Here is a 21,172-nt window from a genome sequence, read left to right on the forward strand (position 1 = left end):
GTATCCAAAAACTAGACCGAACTTTCTAAATCATGAAAGACGTTGTAGAAGCTACTGATATTGGACACTAATTCCTTTGAGAGAGAATCAAGGAAGTGTTTGGGGCAATTAACTCAAGCCTGTTCCATCTGTATGAGATTCTACATTCAGATATAATGATTTGATCTACCATGCTAGGTTTTGCTTTTGCTACAAAAACAAATCTCTGGAATTATAGACATGCACATAGAAAATCTAGAGGTATGATTGCGGGCTTCGTAGAATCATTTTGAGAAAAGATCCGTGCCAAAAGCAACTGTGGAGTGGGTACATCTTAAGGATATGGTGGTATGACTGGGATGTAAAAAGCTGATGTAGTTGAAAAATATTAATTTAATGACCATAAAAATGCCAAAATGGCAGTTCTTTCAGCAGAATGTGGCATGGCTAGATTGATTAGCTGAAGATGTAGAACATTGAATATATTCACAACATATAATGATTCCTACATATATGTTGCCTCAGTCTGCTGTTATTATGCCTGTGCTGATTATTCATAAATGGGTGGGTGTGTACTACTCAGTAAGCACAGCATGGCTCTCCAGGAGCTTTTCAAGACAGAGGCAGCATCATAATCACACTGTGGGATGAAAACGTTAGATAAGGATGAGCTTTGAATTTTATAAACCTAATATGCCAAAATTCTTGATTTGGTTAAGGGCCATGATTACAGCTTAATGATTCATAGGTGCTGATTTGACTGCAAATTGGACAAACCTGGCATTTTACATCTACACCACAGAAAACCACCCTGAAGATGGCACAACTGATAGAAATTAGTGAAGGTTCCTCCAAGTTCTTAGGACACAGTCGAGAAACTGGCTACTGGAAATGTTGTGAAGTGAGTGGGCTCTTATCACTGAGTAGGGTATTAGCACTTGTAATATGCTGTGCCACTTGGCTGACAATATGTGGAGAGCTGGCATTTCAGACAAGGATGCGATTTACCAGGCTGAAATTGAAGTATTTATGATGGTGAATGTATTTGACTCCCCACAGAAGAGGAGTGTTCGAATGCGTGTGTGTGCTTTCTTGTTGTAGATAATGGAAATGTTGGAAGTGTGCTACTAGAAACAGCACAAATGAACCAAGAAGCAGCAGCAGCAATTGCTGTGTAGGAGTATATTACTAACTCTATGGCAAATGACATTGAGAACAAAAACAAGAACAGCAAATACAGCCATCCAATCATGATTTCAATCTTAGTTTAGCTTTTCTACTTACATAAACTTTATGTGCGTGAGTGTACGCATGAACACAAGGGAAGACTGACAAGCTGCCTTAGTGTGAGGTGTCATCCTGAACTGAGCATAAGCTAAATTTGCATTGAAAATGTAGCCTTTTTTTCCTGCAGAGCAAACAGACAATGCCTCTTGCAGGCTAAGTTTTCTGACAGTCATAAATACAAAGAGACAACCAAATAACATGTTTATGTTAACTATGTCAATTTATAGCCAAGCAAGTCAAGATGTTAGAGCTTCGATACAATTATGCATATGAGATGGAAGAGAAAATCAAGAAGAGACAGTGGTAAGGATTGTCTTTTTAAAATAATGCTTTAAATGTTCTTGTTAAAATAAATGGATTTCTGATTACTTTTAAGATGCAAAAAAATAATGATAATTGTGTTCTCTAGCATCAGCAACATGAATAACATCGAACAAACAGTAGGATAATAGGGATCAAGCCTTTAATAGAAGTCTACTAGTCTTTTCCTGCCTGTCACAGTATGAAAACCATTTAACTAAATACAACATTTGTCCATTAATTTTGGAATATTTGATTCTTCAAAACCAAGACTGATGTATAAAATATTTTCAAAATTTGAACTAAATTGATTTTCATTAGAGTGAACATATTGAATGCTGAAATGAAAAGTATCAAAAAAACTTTATTTAGGTATCCACTGAAAAATTACATTCCAACTCACATTTTAACCAGACTAGCTTAGAAATGTATCATTACCTCAACCTGATCTGTGAGGTCAGCGCCACTTCAGCTGGAAAACACTTGTGCTCATGTAACTGTGGGCTTAATACTGTAACAGTGGCACTGATGGGGGTGAGTGGTTTCTTGGGGGAATGCATGGCCACCCTAGTGCCCCCCCAGATGTGGTGTGTTGTTGGTTTAACAACTTTTAAAAGTCTGCAATGTATACTTCTGAATTCATTTTACAGTGTGATTGAAAATTGTCATTGTTATGACAATTCTGTTACTCTTTAGTGCTGGGGGTTCCCAAACATTTCAGCCTGTAAACCCTAAAGTCACAGTGCCAGAGACTGGCGACCCCCTACTGGTCACCTGGCGACACCCTAAAAATACATTTAATTATTTCATTCCACACATAGTGAAATAATTAAAAACATTTTAAAATAAATATGAAAAGTAAATGGTACATTTAATTATTTAATGGTACATTTAATGGTATATTTATTTATTTCATTGTGCACTTATTTATTTAATGGACCATTTACATTTCATGCATCATATATTTATGTAATTTTGTCCCTTTTGCCCCTTCATACGCCTCAGGGTGTATCATGAGGGAATCATGATGATTCTGAAAATCATCCAGAGATCCCCTCCCCAACACACCCATACACACACCCACACACCTTTGTGTCTCACGACTCGACCCCCACTTTGGGAACCTCTGGTTTAGCAAACAGTTCACATAGAGATTATATGTTTTTATTGTACACATTATGAGTCCTGAGTCCTAATGCAGTCCTGAGCCTGCAGGGTGGAAGTTGTGGATTTAACACATCTACAGAGACTCAGCATAGCCTAGCCACTTCTAAGGGATTGTGTTGTGTGGGTGCAGCTGACACAACACTGATTACAGCTACACTTAGGCAAAAGAGAGAGGTAGAGATTGGGAGTTAGAAGGACACAAGACAAGATGTGGAGACTTGCTAAGTGAATATAAAGTGGGCAGCATGAACATGCTGAGGAATCAATAAATGCTATTAGCATCTCCTGTCAGCAAGGTTGTAATGAAGCACGAGAAATAAAAAAAATGGAAAAGAAAAAATTGCAGAGAAAAGCTTGAGATGAGGAACATCAAAGAGATCATCAGTGTGAAACTCTGCCTTGTCCATGACAGCTTAGGTTAAGAAAAGCACAGCAACTGATGCGCCATAGAGCACTGAGCCAAAGACATATGCTGTAGAAAGTAGGACAAAATATGGTGTGCTCAGGCAATTATCTATGGATTTTCCGGAGTATACAAAGAACCCTGACAGGCATCACGTGACACCTACCATCTTCAAACCCAGTTTTATCCAGTTTTTTCCTAGCTACTATTAGTCACATACAATTACACTGCTTGGTGTTATTACATGAATTTAGATTTGCCACAGTTCCATAAACCCATGGGCTCAAGATGGACTCTGAACTTGAAAGGCAAGCAGCAGAACCCAGCTGGCTGGGGATATGGTGGAAAAAGCCCAGAAGGGAACAGGCTGTGGAAACATCATCCAGCAAGTCAGAGCCATGAGCCAAGAGACTAGCCTACAGGTAGCAGAGCCAATGAGACTGCTTTTTGAGGCTTGGGTAATCTCATTGTTTCAAAAACCCAAGGCATTTCAGTCATTAATGGCTTATCCGCTTGAAGAAAACTAACTGTGTGCAAATAAGTGCAAATCTTCCGTGTACTGCTAACACGTGGTTTTCAATGTTTTGTAGTAATATTACTGGTTTATAGTGGCTGTACAAAATCATCAAATAAAGCAGAAAAAACTAAGTCTTACCATGGCCCCCACGTGTAACAAAGGGCATCCGGTTGATGGCAATGGGCACAGTGCCATGCTTGTTGTGGAAATGGTGGACATGGTGCGTGGTACTGAGGGAGGAGGAGACTCGGGCAGCTACAGCTGGACATGGGAATACCAGCAATGCCAGTGAGAGCACCAGCCTGAACAGTAAGGCAGGGCTGGCCCATACCACGGGTGATGCCGCAACTTGCCTGGGCACCAATAGCAACCCTCTGTCTACCCCCACTTCCACCTCCTGCTCCATGGGGGCGGGGCCTGAGAAGAAGGGTACGCCTCTCCCCCTCATGCGACACAAACAGGAAGTGAACATCTCAAAGGAATCCAGGGCCCATGATTCCCAGCCTTCAAGCCCGGGATCAGAAAAAAATTAAAGAACAGAAAATACGGATTAAAAGTATAAGCCAAGAAAGGAAAAAAAGAAAAGCAGATCCTTGCTTGAAAATCCCAAAAATGACTGGAAATAAAATCTGTGAAAAAAAAAAATACAAAATCCTTTTTGAAATGAAAGACCCCAAAAAATCTTCAGCAGTCAAACATTGATATCCAGAAGCTTCTTGATCCTTTAAAACCAATTTCCTACTCCGACCCTAAAACAGCTAAGTTAACCAGTTAAATGTAACTTTCAAAATAGATTCTCAGCCAACAAGCATTTGTCTTAGATACTTGTCTGCAATAATCTTTCAGTCAATTATTCTTCAGGATTTCCATTGCTTTGGGGAGATCTTCAGAGGTTTTCTCCTCCCATAATCCAAGTCTACCATCTCTGCTTTGCCTGTCCCACACAATTTATGGCAATAGAACGAAAAAATGCATCTGAATAAAACCAAAGTGGAAAAGGACAGAGGCAAATAAACCGGATCAGACAAGGATGCTGCGACGAAGGAGCAACAAAAATCCAGTTCTGGGGCTTAGAATCCTTGAGGGAACTATGAACCCTTTCAGTCAGCAGCTGAGAGCAGGAAAAACACAGATTAAGAAATAAAATTAAGCACTCCGGGGCAAAGAAGCCAGAGCAAAAACAGCTGGCTATTTCCAAGTGCGGTGCTGAAATCCTTTCCTTCTATTCTGACAGAATAAATCAATATGGGTCATCAAGAAAACAGCTTAACAGGATTAAACCATAACCAAAGCACTAGAGTGCCTGTCTTTCAGTTAATTTGAACAATCTTTCCATCCTAGAACTGATTAACAAGCTCCGTCCTACTTGTGCTTGCTCTTCTCGCTTTCAGAATCCACTGCTGAGCCGCTTCAAAGACTGCTTGCCAAGGTGGGAAACCGATGGGAAGCACTTTCTTGCCGCTTTGACGGAGCTCCGACACAGAAAGCCGCCGCTGCTGGCTTGCTCAGACAGTCTGACGGGGATGCTGCTGCTGCCGCTGCTGCCTTTGCTGTGAAATTCATGCTAATTGAATCAGAAGCTGCAGCAACGAGCACATCCTTCCTGCTCGCACAGTTCTCCCATCTCCTTTTCCTCCGATCGAGTCAGCCAGGGCCCCCCCCCCACCACCTTCTTTCCACCTCAAACTGCATACAGCTAAATACTTGGCTAAGCAAAAAAAAAAAAAATGCTAAAAAAACCCAAAAACAAACAAAAAAAGAACCTACAATAAGGGTCTAAAATAGCGCCGCAAAGAAAGATAAGGTGGACACATTTGGATCCTTTGAATGCAAAGACCGTCACTGTGATACACAGGGCAGTGCAGTGATGGTGAGAGAGAGTGTGTTTGGTTGTCTGACTGAAGCAGAGAGGAAAAAAAGTGAGAGAGAAGGAGAGGGAGAATGGGAGGGGAAGGAGTGAGGAAATGAAGGAGAAGAGGACACATGCAGAAATAATGGAAGGATCACATGAATGTTTGTTGTATACGATAGCTAAACATACTCTAGAGAAGTTATGCATTTTCCAACTGATCAGTTCTCTGTGAGCAAGCAGCATGTCCTGAAGGATCCGAGGATATTACTCTTTTAAATGCATGTTACAAGGAAGAGCTCAGAAATACTAGAAATAAACCCATCAGAGATCTGTCAATAATTCCCAATCTCCAACAATTTAAAACCTTCCACCAGCCCAATCCGATTGTAGCTGATTCCAATTCCTCTTAAAGGAATGTATAAGAACAGCTTTCAAACTTATTGCAGCCTTCCTTTCGTGAACTGAACTGACACTGATATTCAAAGCAGAGGCAATTACATGTTATCATCAAAATGATGACAATGTTGTCATCATTTTGATGAGTTACTGGCTGTACAAATAGCTATCATTACTTCTTCTTCGCTCATCTTCTCCAATGAGTTTTCATTTTAGTGCCACCAGGTAGTACTTATGGTGCATCGCTGACCATAAAAATATGTTACTTTTAAAGCAAACTAACCAACACAAATTTAGATTTAATAGTTTCTAGCTCTCTTTTCTGTATTTCATTGTTCCTTTCTGCCTCTTTTTATGTCTTTACAACAGAGAATTGCTGAACAAAGTATCTTCCATATCTTACTGTTCACTAGTTAGTCTTCACCAACCTGATGCATCAAGTTGACAAGAGAAGAAGGAAAACAAATCTCAATCATTCTCGTTAAATTTGAAAAATGAACGTCAAATATAAGGGGAAGGTGTGTGAAAGAACACCACGAAGAGAGAAAGCATAAATGAGGTAGAATAAGAGAAACACAGGGAGATTGTGTACAAGATAAATCAGGGCTGATAAAGATCGCACTTGGGACAGGAGCTCAGTGCGGGAGACAAGAGGCAAGAAAAATGGCTGAACAGGAGAAAAAGCAGGAGATGTCCTTTGCACTGATGGAGAGAGCCGAGCCTTAGCTATTACTCATGTATTCACACACTCACGCAAACAACAGTGAAACACGCTCACGCCTTTCAGCCAGGTGGGAGTGTCCTTTGGGAGACAAAAGATGTTGTGCTTGCTACCAGAAAGGGAAGCAGTGCCCAGGGTGACCAGGACAAGAGTCCTGATCTGGCACTGAGACTAAATTGCCAAACTCAGGAGGTAGGCTAGAATTGACCTACAGAAAAAGCTTTTAGAGAACAATAGCACCTCAGTGCGTCTAAATGTTCTGACATTTATTCATTGCTTTAAAAGAAAATAATTTTCCTAAACATCATTTGATTTTAGTTTATTTTTTAATGACAACCTAATTTACTGTTTTTCTAGATGTTTCCTTCAGAGAGCAGTGTGTGGACTGGGAACTCATTATGAGAAAAAAAAACACAGAGGACTACCAACACCTGCTGCTGCACTCCCCTCCGGCATAGAAGAAACAAGCAACAAAAAGCAAACACACACACAGGTGAACGATCAGTCCTCAACACGCATGCATGCATATTAACTGCGACACACACTCAGTAACTGTTGTGTCAGCTGTATTTCTACATGATGCAACAACTACATCTCAAAGGGCAAAAGCTACCAGCTTCAGACACTAAGCATTCTGCCAGTGAAATCACAGACTCCAAAATCCTTCAGGGAAAAGGGAGTCATAGATGGAGAAGGTGGGCTTAGTTGACTGACAGATGTGGGATTAAAGCCTCTCCTCTAATCCAGAGGAAACATTCTTATGATTTTACACCTAATTAATTAGACTTCAACCATCTCTCGAAGTTGAGGAGCGCAGGCAACAAAAATACAAAGTAAGATTTTCCTTTTTTGTGTAAGAAACAAATTACAAGCGAGTTGGGTGGTAAAAGAAATGTTAATATATGGACCTGGTAAAAGAGAGCAAGTTTTGAAGACACCCTAAAAAGGAGCTTGGTGGGAGAGCAGACTTGCATTTTCTGTTGGACAGAGTCAGGAAAACAGAACAACTTGCATCTCTTTAGTGAGTGCAGATGAAGAGAGAACACAAAAAGCAAGTCATCAATTTTTAACACAAGTCTCCCATTTATACTCTGAAGCTTTCTCCCATACCGAGGCCTGACGTTGGCTGCTTACATAAGGACACTGCAGGGAAACTTATTTTATAAGTAGGAAATAACGTTAGTTGCTTATATCAAGGAGTGTTGGATACATTGGTCAAGATTCAAGGCACCCAATCATACTCGGACACACTTTTTCTTTAGATAATAAAAAAAACAACAGGATTTTATACAGGGGATTGTGTTCACATAAAATAGATTTACCTGTAAGTTCTTATATCTAGAAACATTTTCTTATATGGTACTAGCAGAGGCGACTGTGGCTCAGTGTGAGGAGTAGTCCTCTTGAAGTCTGAAAGGCGTGGGTTAGATTCCAGCTTCCTCCTGCCACATGTTGATGTTCCCCTGGGCAGGGCACTGAACCTTAAGTTGCCTACTGATCTGCATATCGGTGTATGATTGTGTGCGCGTTTGTGGGTACGATTGGTTGATTGTGGCTCTAGTGTAAAATTCTTCGAGTGGTTGTATGAGTGGAAAGGAGCTAAATAAGTTCAGTCTATTTACCATTAGTTCTTCTTCTGTACTTTTCTTCTTTTGTAATCTTTGAATTTCACACAGCAGACATGCGAGACTTCAATGCCTGGGAACTGCTTGCAGTCTATGCTGTTTTCTCATGTTGTTAAATGATAATGCTATGCTGTCTGACAAAAAATGCACAGCTGTGGATTGTTATATCTTTGGGGCTTTTTTACTGACATAGAGAAAAATGTGACAAAATGGATACAATTTAATTTGCTAATAAGGGAAATACTAACATTGTTTCACACTAAACCTTTGCAACACTTTTTCCCGTGCCAGAGTCCGGTTTCTGGAGCGAATCACGCCGCTGTGAACCCACCCTGAAACAAACCAGAGAACCTTACCCTGGCCAGTTACAGCTGCCAGTCTGGAACGATTTATCCAGACCAAGGAGCAATTCGCTTGCAGTGTGAATGTGTGCTGTTCCCAGTGTACCGTACGTTGTGACGTATGAGCAGCCCATTTGAGTAGAAGACGAAGAAGAAGAAAAACACAGTAAAAGTGTGAATCCAGAGATGAAAGAGTTTAAAAATGTCTCAACTTTCTCCTTCATGCTTTTTTAATTGTCCATCAGCTTAATACTGGAGTAATAGTGCCCCCGAAACAGTCACCTCTGTGTGATGGTTTCTTTTCGTCTTTGGGGAATCAATTTTTTTCTCTTTTTTCAGTGATGTCTTACCTGTTACCTGAAGTAAGAGGCTACAGCTGCACAAACATTACCCATTAGCGCGTCTGGTTGCTACTGTGCTGTCTGCGTCACCATAACTTTCCATGCCTTTATACAAACTTAATAAAGTGGGATTTGCTCATTACTAATTATTGTAGCCTTTTGACCTTATCTAGGAATCTGATTTGGACCTTTGAAGGTTCAGTGTGAGAACCCCTTGCCTAAACTGCTTATTTTTACAGTAAATCCTGCATGCATTTCTCGTCATGCCCCAAGATGTCAATTTGTCCAAGATGTCAATTTGTTTAATTCATCAGCCAGGGTAATCCCCAATTTTACAGCGTTGTCCGAATCAATTCTGCTGCTTTCAAGTTGTAATCTTCTTAGAAAAGTGCTTGAGATTCTAAAGCTTGCTCTTGACAAAATACCATCATATGAGAACAATACATGTATGGTGAAGAAAGGAAAGGCGCTTGCTGTCCTCAAGTGAGCATAGATCATACAGCTCAAACTGTGCTTGCAAAGCCAAGCACAGTTTGAAGCTGGATTATTACAGTATGCAACTACCAATTTGTCTTCAGTAACTGGTCTGCTTTCTTATTCATTTATAAATTAATATGTACAATTGAAACTATGTATATTTCTTGCTGCAGGGACGTTTATCCTGACAACCAATTGGCTTTACGAGTTTCAAACTTGGCTGCTTTGTGTTGGGGAAAAAAAGAAAGTAAGATTGTCCTACAGACTGCAGCTTGTAATGTGATTCTTGTTTATTTACTCACGTTAATATGCTTCTCTCAGGGAGGTTTTTTTAATTAAAATCTTGGGTTTTCCACAAACCCAACATCAATTATCTTGCTGGTAATCAGATGCATACATTCACCCAAAAAAGCCTTCAGAGTAAGCCACAAAAACATTGCATGATGGAGAATGGATGGAGATGGAGCGAAAATATTGAGCCATCTATGCAGAACAGACCAATGCATTAGAGGACAGAGCTATAGGCAAAGGAATCCACTAATAGCATTGTGGTTTCACTCGTTATGAAATGTGGAAAATCTTGTTAAATGGATCTTTGCAGCACATGATAGCAGGGTAAGAGTAACTGGGAGGGAGAATGAAAGATGTTTGGCGTGTCTGTATCAATAGAGAAAAAAAAACAAAAACAAAAAAAACATGAGGGGTTAGGAAAGAGGAGATGAGAAGGAATGGGGCAGGATAAAAAGAGATCAGGGAAAAAAGGAGGGAGAATGTTTTTGATAATTAAAGGAGCTGGATTAAAGTAAACCATGTATTGTGGGCAAAATAACTCTCAGCTGGGAAGAAGAGAGTAAAGATAACTAGCTGAAGGGGTGTCTCCTGTTTCACTTGGATGGGTGAGCACATCTTAATCATGTGGAATGATACATCCTCAAGGGGAGTTAGCAGGATATAGCAAGGAGATGAGGGAAAAAAATACATAAATCAGCCCACCGCCCATGTTCCTTTGCACAACACCATGAGAGTAATTTTCCCTCAGTTCCCATGCTGAATGCAACTATCTGCTAATCTTCAGCTCTCTTTGTAATAGTTAATGGCATGCTTGATAATTACATAGGTGCAATATCTATCATTAGGTTGGGATGTTAAATTTTTAAACACAGCGGGTGTGGTTGTCCCCCTCAGGGTGCTGCAGCGGTGTCTGCTCAGCTAAATCAACTTCATCCCAACGAAAAACAAAATATTTAAATTAATTCTTCCTATTGACAGATCAGGACGTATGAGGCGCAATTTAGCCCCACGTAGAGCTGGGGTCGATATTCCTAAAAACTATTTTCAAACTAAGCAATCAACTCTCCACACAGCCCACCAGGGAGGCTCATCCCAGGGTTTTTACTTTTTCTGGGCACTTTTACACTCATTTATTTAAAGGTTTGTTATGCTAATGAGTGCACATAAATTATTAAGTGGAGGCTGAAAACGGCTGCTAAAATCCTGAATTTATCACATGAAGAGCAGCACTGTTAATTTGTTCCACAAGTTAAACATAAAATAATCCATAACACCTGCCAAAGTCTCAATATCTTTCTCAGGCAATTTTTCCTTTCGTTCACCTCACACGAACATCATCGAAATGCAAACTAGGAATGCGGCTGGTAGGCTGGAACGCTTACTCCATCTAACTCACTCACTCGATCATCTTCTCTTCGCTGCTTCCCTCATCCCCCCTCCAGACATCCATCCATCCATCTCTGCATTCTAACACTGTGCAGTGAGTCAGCTGTCACTGTTTGTCCCTGCAGCTGTGGTCCCAGCTGTCTGGGCCAGATGGCCTCATCTCCACCTCATTCATGATGTTTACAAGGGGCACCCTAACCTGAAGCCACAGACAACTGCCCCCAGAGAGGGCTGCTCTCACTGAGCTAAAACAAAATGGAAAAGAGATGCAAGTGGCGCACTGTAGCACACATAAGAGGTGTCAGTACTAGTCCCTCGCTGTGACAAAAACCGCAAGCTGCAATGACACTTTTAAAATTAGCTCCAGCAGCAATGCATACCCTATTTTTTCTAAGTGCTTCATCTATTTTCATGCAACAACTTCATAGGGTGATTTACAGGTTTACTGTGACCTGAAAATGATTCCTTTCTATGCACTATTGTGAAGGTAATAATTGGGGTACATGCTGAAAGGTTGGTGAGGAGGGAGAGTGCCTGCTAAAGCCATTCCAGAATAATACTGGCTCACAGTAATCTCTTGCACACAGGGAGAATTTCTGACAAGGATTTAAGGATTTTAAATACAATTTCTAAACGCAATGAAGGCGCAACAATAGCACCGGGGAGTGAGGGGAATAGAGCACCGTGCGAGAGAGAAAGTTAGGGCTGTATAGGGGAGTGAGGGAATGAGGGAGCATGTACAAGAAGAGGAATGAAAGAGGAAACAGAGTCATCATCTTTCTGGGGAGCCAGATTGCAGAGCTCTAGGGTATGAGGCACCCCAGAGTTCATAATGCCTGCCCAATCAGTTCTAATTTATCCACAGTGTACGTGAAGAGGAGGAAGTTAATGTGAGTTTGTGAATGTGTGTGTGAGAGAGGGAAAAATTAGATAGAAACAGAGAGAGTGCATTTTATGAGATTAGTTTAAATCAAAACCATCTTTTGGCAATGTACTGTAGGTGTCTGTGTTTGAGAAAAGGCAATGCATATTGATTTAAACTGCAGATGGTAGTTTTCGGTAAGGTTAGCACACAACAGTAACGCTAGTTTTCACGAAACAGAATATAATGCTGTAAAAGGATGTTTTGATGAAAAAAAAAAAAACTGCTCTCTTAGCTCTTTATTAGCTGTAAATGATCCTTACTCTTGGAACTGGCCTATTTAAGGTAGAGGTAAATATTACACTGCATTTAAGCTGGGATCAGAAGTTTATGACAAGGTAAACAAAGTCTAAAGACATGCAAGAAAACACTGTATCTTTGTTACCATTTTTAGTTTTAGAAATGCATAGTAATGTACACATACCTGTGCACAGCACAGACCAACGTTGCACAGAGTTACAGAGTTAAACATTTTTTCATTGCAGATTTTCTGTGTGGCCCAGTTTACTTCAATTTACCTTCAAATTCTAGCTGGAAAACCAGTGTGATATGGTAATAATTATGCTCAGTGACAAGGCTAATTATTGTTAGCAATACAAGTCCTTTACAAAGTATAACTTACCAACAGAGGCTGAAAAGTACTATGCGCACGTGTTAATTACTGCAACTATATCTGCCTTTTTCTACATGCAGCTCCACATTCGATTTTAAAGTCCAGTTTGATGAGGACACTTAAACACTGCAAGCTAGATTTTTAATTTTAGGTATTTTGCTTTTTTTCTGACTTGGAACTCAGACATCCCGACTTCTAAATGCAAACAGTGTGGACAGAGGAAGCGTCACACAGATCTGTTCACAGCATTATAGATGTTAGTGACACAGAAATTAGTTTGCCATTTAGAAGTTTTAGATAACTTAAAATTTTCTGAGAGAAATACACTTGAATCCTTTACTGAAAGTGTTGCACTGTGACAGTTTTTATATGAAACATAAAAAAATGGGGTGCCAGCCAGGTATTTCTTTTGTTTTTTCACACACACACACACACACACACACACACACACACACACACACAAAAGATAGATAACCCGCCCTCAAAGAGAGAAAAACAAAAAACAGCATATTCACATATTCAGTTTTTTATATATTTTTTAAATGTTCATAAGAAAATTAAATGTCCAATGGTCTTTTCTTCTCTTCCACAATCGCGTGGGAAAAGGCTCCCATACATATAATGCTCCTACAGCAAAAAGCTGTGGAATAAAAAAAAAAAAACAACAACATCAGTCCCAAAATGTCATTCTATGTTCACAAATAAAACTCAATCAGAATGAATAAACTTACAGGTCTCGTGAGAATCTTAGACAAGCAGAGCGACACACCCCCAGGATCCCCAGCACTCACAGTGAGAGTAATGAAGCAGCCCCATCCATCAGATCCAACTTGCGATTGGAGCTCGGACTCGCAACGCTGGCAGAACCGTGACGGATATTGTTTTGCTTTTTCTAAAACGCTCTCCAGGAAACCGGCACTTCATTTTAAAATGAGAGGAGGAAACACGCATGATCGGTGGACCAATCAGGTGAGTACACGGCCAAGTTCAGGGCATGACTTTGCGTACTAAGTGACGGCATGACGGGAGGGGCCGAGGAAAGAGAGAATAGAAATAAACTAGTGAAACACAGCTCTAGAAACGAGCGGGTTGTCACAGCACCTGTGTTTTAACTAAGATCTTCAGTGAGCCACTCAACTGGCTCTTCTTACTTTTTTTGTAAAATCTTCCTGGTGACAAATAACACAAAGTTACACAAAATTCTTTTTATAAAATAAACCTGTATGAAGTAAAGATTCTCTGGCTTACAGTGAAAGGTGTTGATTTGCATATATAGCAACATTTGTATGTGAAACAGATGGAACATCTACTCTGATAATGCCAACACGAAATAAAGAATAAACCACTAAATGACAAAATGATATTTTTGATTCCTGTCTAAATAGATGTGAATTTCCCCAGATGCTTTAAACAAATTGTCACTTATTCTAGATATTTGTACCCATTATTTTGTTTCTCCCAATACCAGTTTCAAGATAAGATTTTCTGAAAGTTAAGCTGTACAAAATATTTATCTGTCCAGTAGTAGACACAAAGCCCTCTTCTGATGTTTGTCCCTATTTGTATCATTTCTTAGTCAAATGGAAAAACCCTTGAAATAATTGGTTGGTATTGATTTCCTCTCTGTGAAAATCTTAACACATTGTTATCTGTGAATAATTATATTTCTGCCTGGGAAAATTCCACTTTTCAAAACGTTAGGGGAATATGATTTTCTGGTAAGTCTGGGCTGAATGTGTGACTGTGTTTAGACTGTGGTTGCCTATGTGTGTACAATGCGTAGCAGTTGTGGCTAAAGATCAGAGCCCTTAGTGCAGTATAGCTCACTGAAATCAGAATTTCAGAGTTAATGGACGGGGTGACGGCTGCCTCCTCCATGTGTCAGCCTTTGTTACACGCTCTGCACACAGAAGCCACCGCTACTACTGTTTGCAGCAGAGCAATACAGCCACTGAATACATTTTAGTAAGGCAAAGCACGAAGGAAATCTGTTTTTCTGTGCCTTGTTTACCCAACCAATTTAGGGGTGTCTGATAAATGTTATTATTCTGTTGCAAACCTTTTGCCTAAAATTATACTAAAATAATGCTTAATTTGTTTGTTTTCTGAAGACCCAATGATGTTGATGAGCACAAGGTACAGTGCCTTGCAAAAGTATTCAACTATTCGATATTTTGTCACATTACAACCACAAACGTTAATGTAAATTTAATAGGATTTAATTGTGATAAACCAACACAAATTGTGTCTATTAGTATTGCACATTTAGAGACAGAAAGTTTTGCCCATTCTTTTTTGCAAAAGACTGACTGAAGATTGTCTCAATTTTGTTATGAGTTTTCTTCCAGGATTAACCTACATTTAGCTCCAACCGTCTTCTGATCAACTATCACTCTCTGTCTGTGGTAAAGAAAAGCTACCCCACAGGATTATGCAGTCATGGCCATGTTTCACAATGAGGATTTTGTGTTCAGGCTAATTTCCAATGTTAGTTTTCCACCACACAGCGTTTTGCTTTAATTATTTATATATTCCTGCCACTCTTCCATGAACGCCAGATCTGTAAACTGCACAACTAACAACTGTCCCGTCAACAGGTTCTTCCACCTAAGCCGTGGATTTTTGCAGCTCCCACACAGTTATCATGGACATCGCAAATACCTCTCAGATTAATGTCCTTCTTGACTGTCCTGCCAGTGTAGGTAATCAACAATTTCTTAATAGAAATAAAGTTAAGTTGCATCACAGTCAACCTAACCCTACTTTAAAAGTTTTCTCAACTTTCTCCCTCACCTGTCTGCTGTATTCCTTGGTGTTCATGATGCTGTTTGCCCACTAATGTTCACTTATGTTGCCCCACAAATGTCTGAGGCCTTCACAGAACAGCTGGATTTATACTAAGAATAAATTACAAGTGAAAACTACTAAGTACGTTACGTCTTAAGGCAACGGGTTCTGCTGGATTTTCTTGATAGGGGGGTTATCTGAGTAAGTACAGTAAATACAAATGCACAGCACACTTTTCATCTTTTTAATTGTAATAAAAATTAAAAACCAGGGCTAATTTCCCTTTCCCCCCACCTAGGAGGTAATGTTTTCAGTTGAGTTTGTTTTTCTGTTACATTAAATCACCCAAACTAATCTTTCTCTGATGCCTATGGTTTCAAGTGACTGATATGTTGTCTAATAGAGACAGGTTCAGTCACTTTATTTAGGTTCAACTAAATATGGCTCTCTGCAGATTTAGGAAACCTTACTCATAAAACATTTCAGGCATCTATTAACCTATTAGTGTTAGAAAAAGAAAATAACTCATAATCATCATTTAAAGCACAGCCTGTATTGCGGTATTTCTGGCATATATTATAAATCCCTGCACACAGCACATGTTCTCTATTGGCTTGAGATAATAGAAAGTCTTTGGGCTCAAGCTTTGATACTAAAGGCACACTAGGAAAAAAGAAACATGCCGCAGGCTGATTTTAGACTTTTTAAAACTTTTCCAAAAATGGGGAAAAAACAGGATGGTGGAAGAAAAACTCAGGAACGTCCTTGACATTTCTATCTCTGTCTTTCTTTCATGACTCCATTCACACGTGTTATCTCTCTCATTTAGGAACATCTAATGCTGCCTCTCAATTGAAGACACTAACCACTTAATCAAAGGATGGAATGAGTTGTGCCCTGAACACTCGTTGAAGATAAGGCAAATAAAAAGCCCAAAAATGTTTCCTTTGACTTGCAAAGTAGAAACATTTACATTAAGTTATTTTGAGGCACATAGACAAGTTTGCTGCTTACAAATATCACATTTCAGTGTGGATATTTATGTTTAAGAATCAAGGTTTGGCTTACAGAATTTAGAATGAAGTCAAAATAGTTTTTAACTGATTCAAACAACAATTTGTATGTGTTCAAACAACCAGTTCACATTGCAAATCAGAAGGGTAGATGAAACATTTTAATAAAATTATATTTTAAAGAATAAGTTGGACAATTGATTTTTAATGTTGCTAACTAACAATCACAGTTAAGTTGGAAAGGATTGGTGGTCACTGAAATTGGTGGTGAGGAATTATTGCCTCTTACAAAATGGTGAAAGAAAGGACAGACGTGGTGATGTCACAGCTCAGTTATCAAAGGGAAAAACAACTTATTGAGGAACTCCTTTAAGTCATACTGTGCATATCAGTGGTGGCAAATCGTTATGGCCAATGTGTATTTAAACCACTAATTGGAGTAAAGTTTGTCGTAACTTAATAAACTAGCCTCAAGGCTTAGAGGCCTGTTAGCGCTGAGGCTCAGTGGCCATTAGCATTAGAGTAACAGGTAGCCTGCTAACACTCAAATAGTTTAGTTTTTAGTATCACAAACAAAGCAAAACACAATGAAATAAACAATATTTCAATTGTTTTATCCTAAACTAATTTTCTCTGCCCAGACACCACCTCCTACATGAACCTTTCAGATAAACAGGAGGACAGGAAGGGGTGATAAGTTGCATGGCGGACAATGAAGAAAGAAGACTGCTCTCTGCAGCAGCTTGGGGTAGCTTCTGCTAATCGAACCAGCACACAGGAAGTTGTGTGATACTGGCTGTTCCTACGCTGTTCTCTCAGGGTAGTAGGAGAGGAGGTCACATCACTCGACATGATTATTGGGGGTAATCACTGGATTCTTTTCTACAGAAGTTCAGAAAGAAATGTTTACACAACTTATTTTAATTACCCCTGTGATATGAAAGGTAGATCCCCATACAACTGATCACAACTTAACTTTTGACAGGTTTAGGATTGACGGGTACATGAATGTCGGATCATACTCAACTTTGGATCTATTTTGTAGAAGTAATCCATGCGTTGTCTCACCTGGCACTGTTCTTTGTGTACAGTTCAGTCAATTTTTTTATCCCATGGCTGCGGCACAACATTTCCATCCAAATACTTTTAGTATATTGTTTATTCATTTAAATGAAATGAAATGAAATGAAATGACATGAAATGAAATTCAATGAAATTCAATTAAATTCAAATATTGAATATTGAATATTCATGAATAACTTAAGTACAAAGATTGAAAGGAACAGAGTAAAAAATATTTAAACATTTTTGGGGAAAGAAATATTTATTAAATATTTTAAAATTTCTTAATAATTTCTCTTGAATGTGTTTACTTAATGTTTACTATCATTTTTTAAACACAAACTAATTTGTTTGGCAAAGTAGTACTTTTTATCCTGAATGGCAAGGATTTAGCACTGTGATTAAGTCTTGTTCCCATATACTGTAATTGGATCATTTTATTGGTTATGGTTCACTCTTCTGGTTACTTTTTAATAACTATTGGTTTAAAGTGTTCTTTCATTTTTACTTGTTACTAGTGGTGTCGTTGAGTGTTTTTAGCCTAGCTGAAATATTTTAACCTGGAGTTGAATTATTTTTGTTAATAAATTCTTATATTTTAGAAAGTCATTGTGTGTTTATTCAGTATACATGTGCAGGGCTTGCTGTTAACTGAACGCCTGAGCTTGAATCTCCTCTTTCATCTATTGTTCCATAATACCATACCAAATTAGGCTGATATTCACAGGACAATACCTGACTGACCGAGAGTTGTTAGACTACAGATTCCTGATCAGGCGGTGCCCTGATTTTCCAGTCTGACTAAAATGTTATATTTTAATTGTATTAGTAATTATGTTAATAATTAGATGTTAATTAATTAAGTTGTTAATAATTTTATTAATAACTTCAAACACCAAACTTATTGCACAAATGAGGAAAAAAAGAAAACTATAATTATAAATAACAATTATATATTATTGTTATTATGAAATAACACAATACTACTGTGTAAATACATAATTACATAAAGCCACTCACTTTGCTCACTTTGCTTATTTATGTAACTGTTTTTGCAACTGTTGAGAAAAACTCTTGAGTTGCTAAACTGAATGTGGTGCCCCTAATGGGCTTGGGTTAATTTTTATAGGCATTATAAAGCTAATTTCCCAGCTAAAATCTATCAAGAATAACATATCTGGTGCACTCTTTTATTTGAAAAAAAAAGAGAAAATGAAAAATAATGTAACACCATGTTGTTACATCTAAAACACTGTAGAAATGAGGAATCTCTGTGGGAAGATGAGATAGTTATTAAAACACAAATTAAGGGCAACAAGAAAATGCAGTGGAAGGACTGCTGTTTTTCTAATCAACTTGATGGCAGGTAAACACATTAAAACAGACCCTCTGATTCTTTTATAAAACATGCTGTGACTTTTTTGAATGTGAAATCAGGAGCACTTTAAACAGATGGGACTGGGGTATGTTTATTGCTGGACTGCATCACATATGTGAGCTGTGGGAAGTTAGGGGATCAGTTTATAAAATGAGATGTTTCTGTTCTTGTTGCTTAATGTGGGACTTCAGAGGTGTTTTTGTTGTGTTGTAATTTGAACTGAATAATGCAGCAAATGTTCCATGTGCAATTGTGGATGTTACAGTATGTCTCGAAGTTTCCAGACATGATCCTGACACCACATAGGGACAAATATTTTAAGCTTTTTATTATAAGCTTATATAGTCGTCCTTTTGTTTTGTGATTTACCTGATTATAAAACATAATTTGGACTACAAATGACAAAATGTTCCCCCTCAACCCTTTTTTCATTGTCAGACCCATATATAGATTGTATGTTTAATTCAGTGAAATTATGTACTGAGGAACAACATTTTTTTATTAGCTTTGGTTTAAGCTGCAAAAGTAAGTGTTTAATGATTTTATTTCTGTTTAGTAGTCATTCATTCACCCATTTATTCCTTCAAAGTTCCCCCCAAACTGACATACACTAACTGGACAGAAACCTCAAGCTTTCATACGCCATCTTTAAACCTGTTTCTCTGAAAACTTAAACTTTCATACTCCACCTTTAAAAATGGTCTCTCTGCGACAGCATAACTTATTCATATAAACATCAGCCAAGTAAACACATTGGATGTATGTAATTAATAATTTATGATTAAAAGTCTTGGCTTTCTCGTCAGTTTCCTGGGGGGGTCTATATTTATAGATATGTCTAAGTAAGGTTGTCATTTTTAGGGTTGTATGTCAGATGGTAGCTCATTGATTTACAAACAATTTCCTCTTTGGGTCTCAGGCTGAAATCCAATGTCTGCCTCAGTTAGCCACCATGAAACATTAATGCAGCAATTCAATTTGAAGACATCCAATAAAGCCTTCTTTGACAACTAGCTAAAAGTAGCTAAATTAACACAGCTTTCATGTTTTCATTTAACGGTCACATAATTTAGAAGTTGCACATTTATTTGTAAATAGTCACAGTACAGATGGAATCAGGTAAAGGATACATTAATCAAATACCATGGCTACTCCTATCCAGAAGACCATAAGCATGTGTTTTCATTGATGTAGTTAGGTGCAATGAAAAGCCTTACACAGCTTTTACACATATTCTTAGTCTGTTATGAAGGAAATAGTAAACGTGAAATGCAGAGTGGAACCAAAAACTATTTATATCCTTGGTACCATATTTAGGTTTAAAGTCATCTTGTAATTTTACCATTTTCTTCCAGCTGCCAGTAATATTAGCATTCTTGAGAGTCCTAACTTGAATATGACAGAGAATCTGTGGAAGAAGCTATAAATTAGGGTGATGGCTAGGACAGCTTTGACCCTCAAAGGCTTAGAGCTCATCACATAAGAAGGGTTTAATAACTTTGTAACACTAATAAAAATGATTGTGTTGATTATTAAAACAGTCCTAAATAATTTTCCACATGCCCATTTTTATAAAAATCTAAAGGAAAACAGATTTCTATTTTGGAGCTTATGCTTCTGTTACATTGTTTTATTATCTGTAGAAAGATGCCTGTCTCATTTCCTACCAGAAACAAACTTCTGGGTTGAATGAAAATAATTTTAGGCTCATATTTTTGGGCTTCAATGTAAAAGTTCGCTTTAACAGTGTCAATTGACACATTATGTTCACATTGGGAGATGTTTCTTCATTTCTGTATTGCTTTATTTATTTAGCATAAAGAAAAACTATTTGCACGACAAGTGATGTTTTTGCAGTGTGGGTCTTATTTTCAATTATGGGTTTAAGGGACTGCTTAGTACAAACTTGAGAAGAAATCCTTAGATTTTTTAAAAACAAATTTTTATGTAAAGTTACAAAACGCTAAAAACTTTAGGTTACCTTAGAGAGTCATCAACTCTTCTTCTTTCTATGCTTTGTGAGGGTTATATCTCACCGCCCTTATTGATTCCGGCTGTGAGTTAAATCTCATAGATCAGACCTTTGTAGATCAGAAACACATTAAGACGGTGCTGCTGCCCACGCCACGCCAGGTTCTAGCCTTGGATGGTCAGTCGCTCCGCTACATTACTCACAGAACAGTCCCACTAGAACTCGTTCTATCAGGAAATCATAGGGAACGGGTTTCACTTTTTGTTTTTCCCATCTCCCAGAGTTCGTTGGTCCTCGGGTTTCCGTGGCTACATACCCATAACCCCCATTTAAACTGGGGCG

General features: G+C 38.5%; 1 protein-coding gene across 9 annotated transcripts in view; it reads right to left on the reverse strand.

The window, feature by feature from the left end:
- Nucleotides 1-21,172, reverse strand: part of nrxn2b (neurexin 2b) — a 960,343-nt gene that overhangs the window by 282,223 nt on the left and 656,948 nt on the right. The window contains exon 1 of one of the 9 annotated variants that reach the window (XM_047385489.1): nt 3,792-5,512. The exons of 7 other annotated variants lie outside the window; for them this stretch is intronic. In XM_047385489.1, coding sequence (XP_047241445.1) covers nt 3,792-4,125 — 334 coding nt within the window. In that variant the 5' untranslated portion in view covers nt 4,126-5,512. Of the gene's footprint in view, nt 1-3,791; nt 5,513-21,172 lie in introns of those variants that run through there. One more of the 9 variants, XM_047385488.1, reaches the window with a different exon arrangement.

This window comes from Girardinichthys multiradiatus, chromosome 14, assembly GCF_021462225.1.
Source record: "Girardinichthys multiradiatus isolate DD_20200921_A chromosome 14, DD_fGirMul_XY1, whole genome shotgun sequence".
Taxonomy (NCBI): Eukaryota; Metazoa; Chordata; class Actinopteri; order Cyprinodontiformes; family Goodeidae; genus Girardinichthys; species Girardinichthys multiradiatus.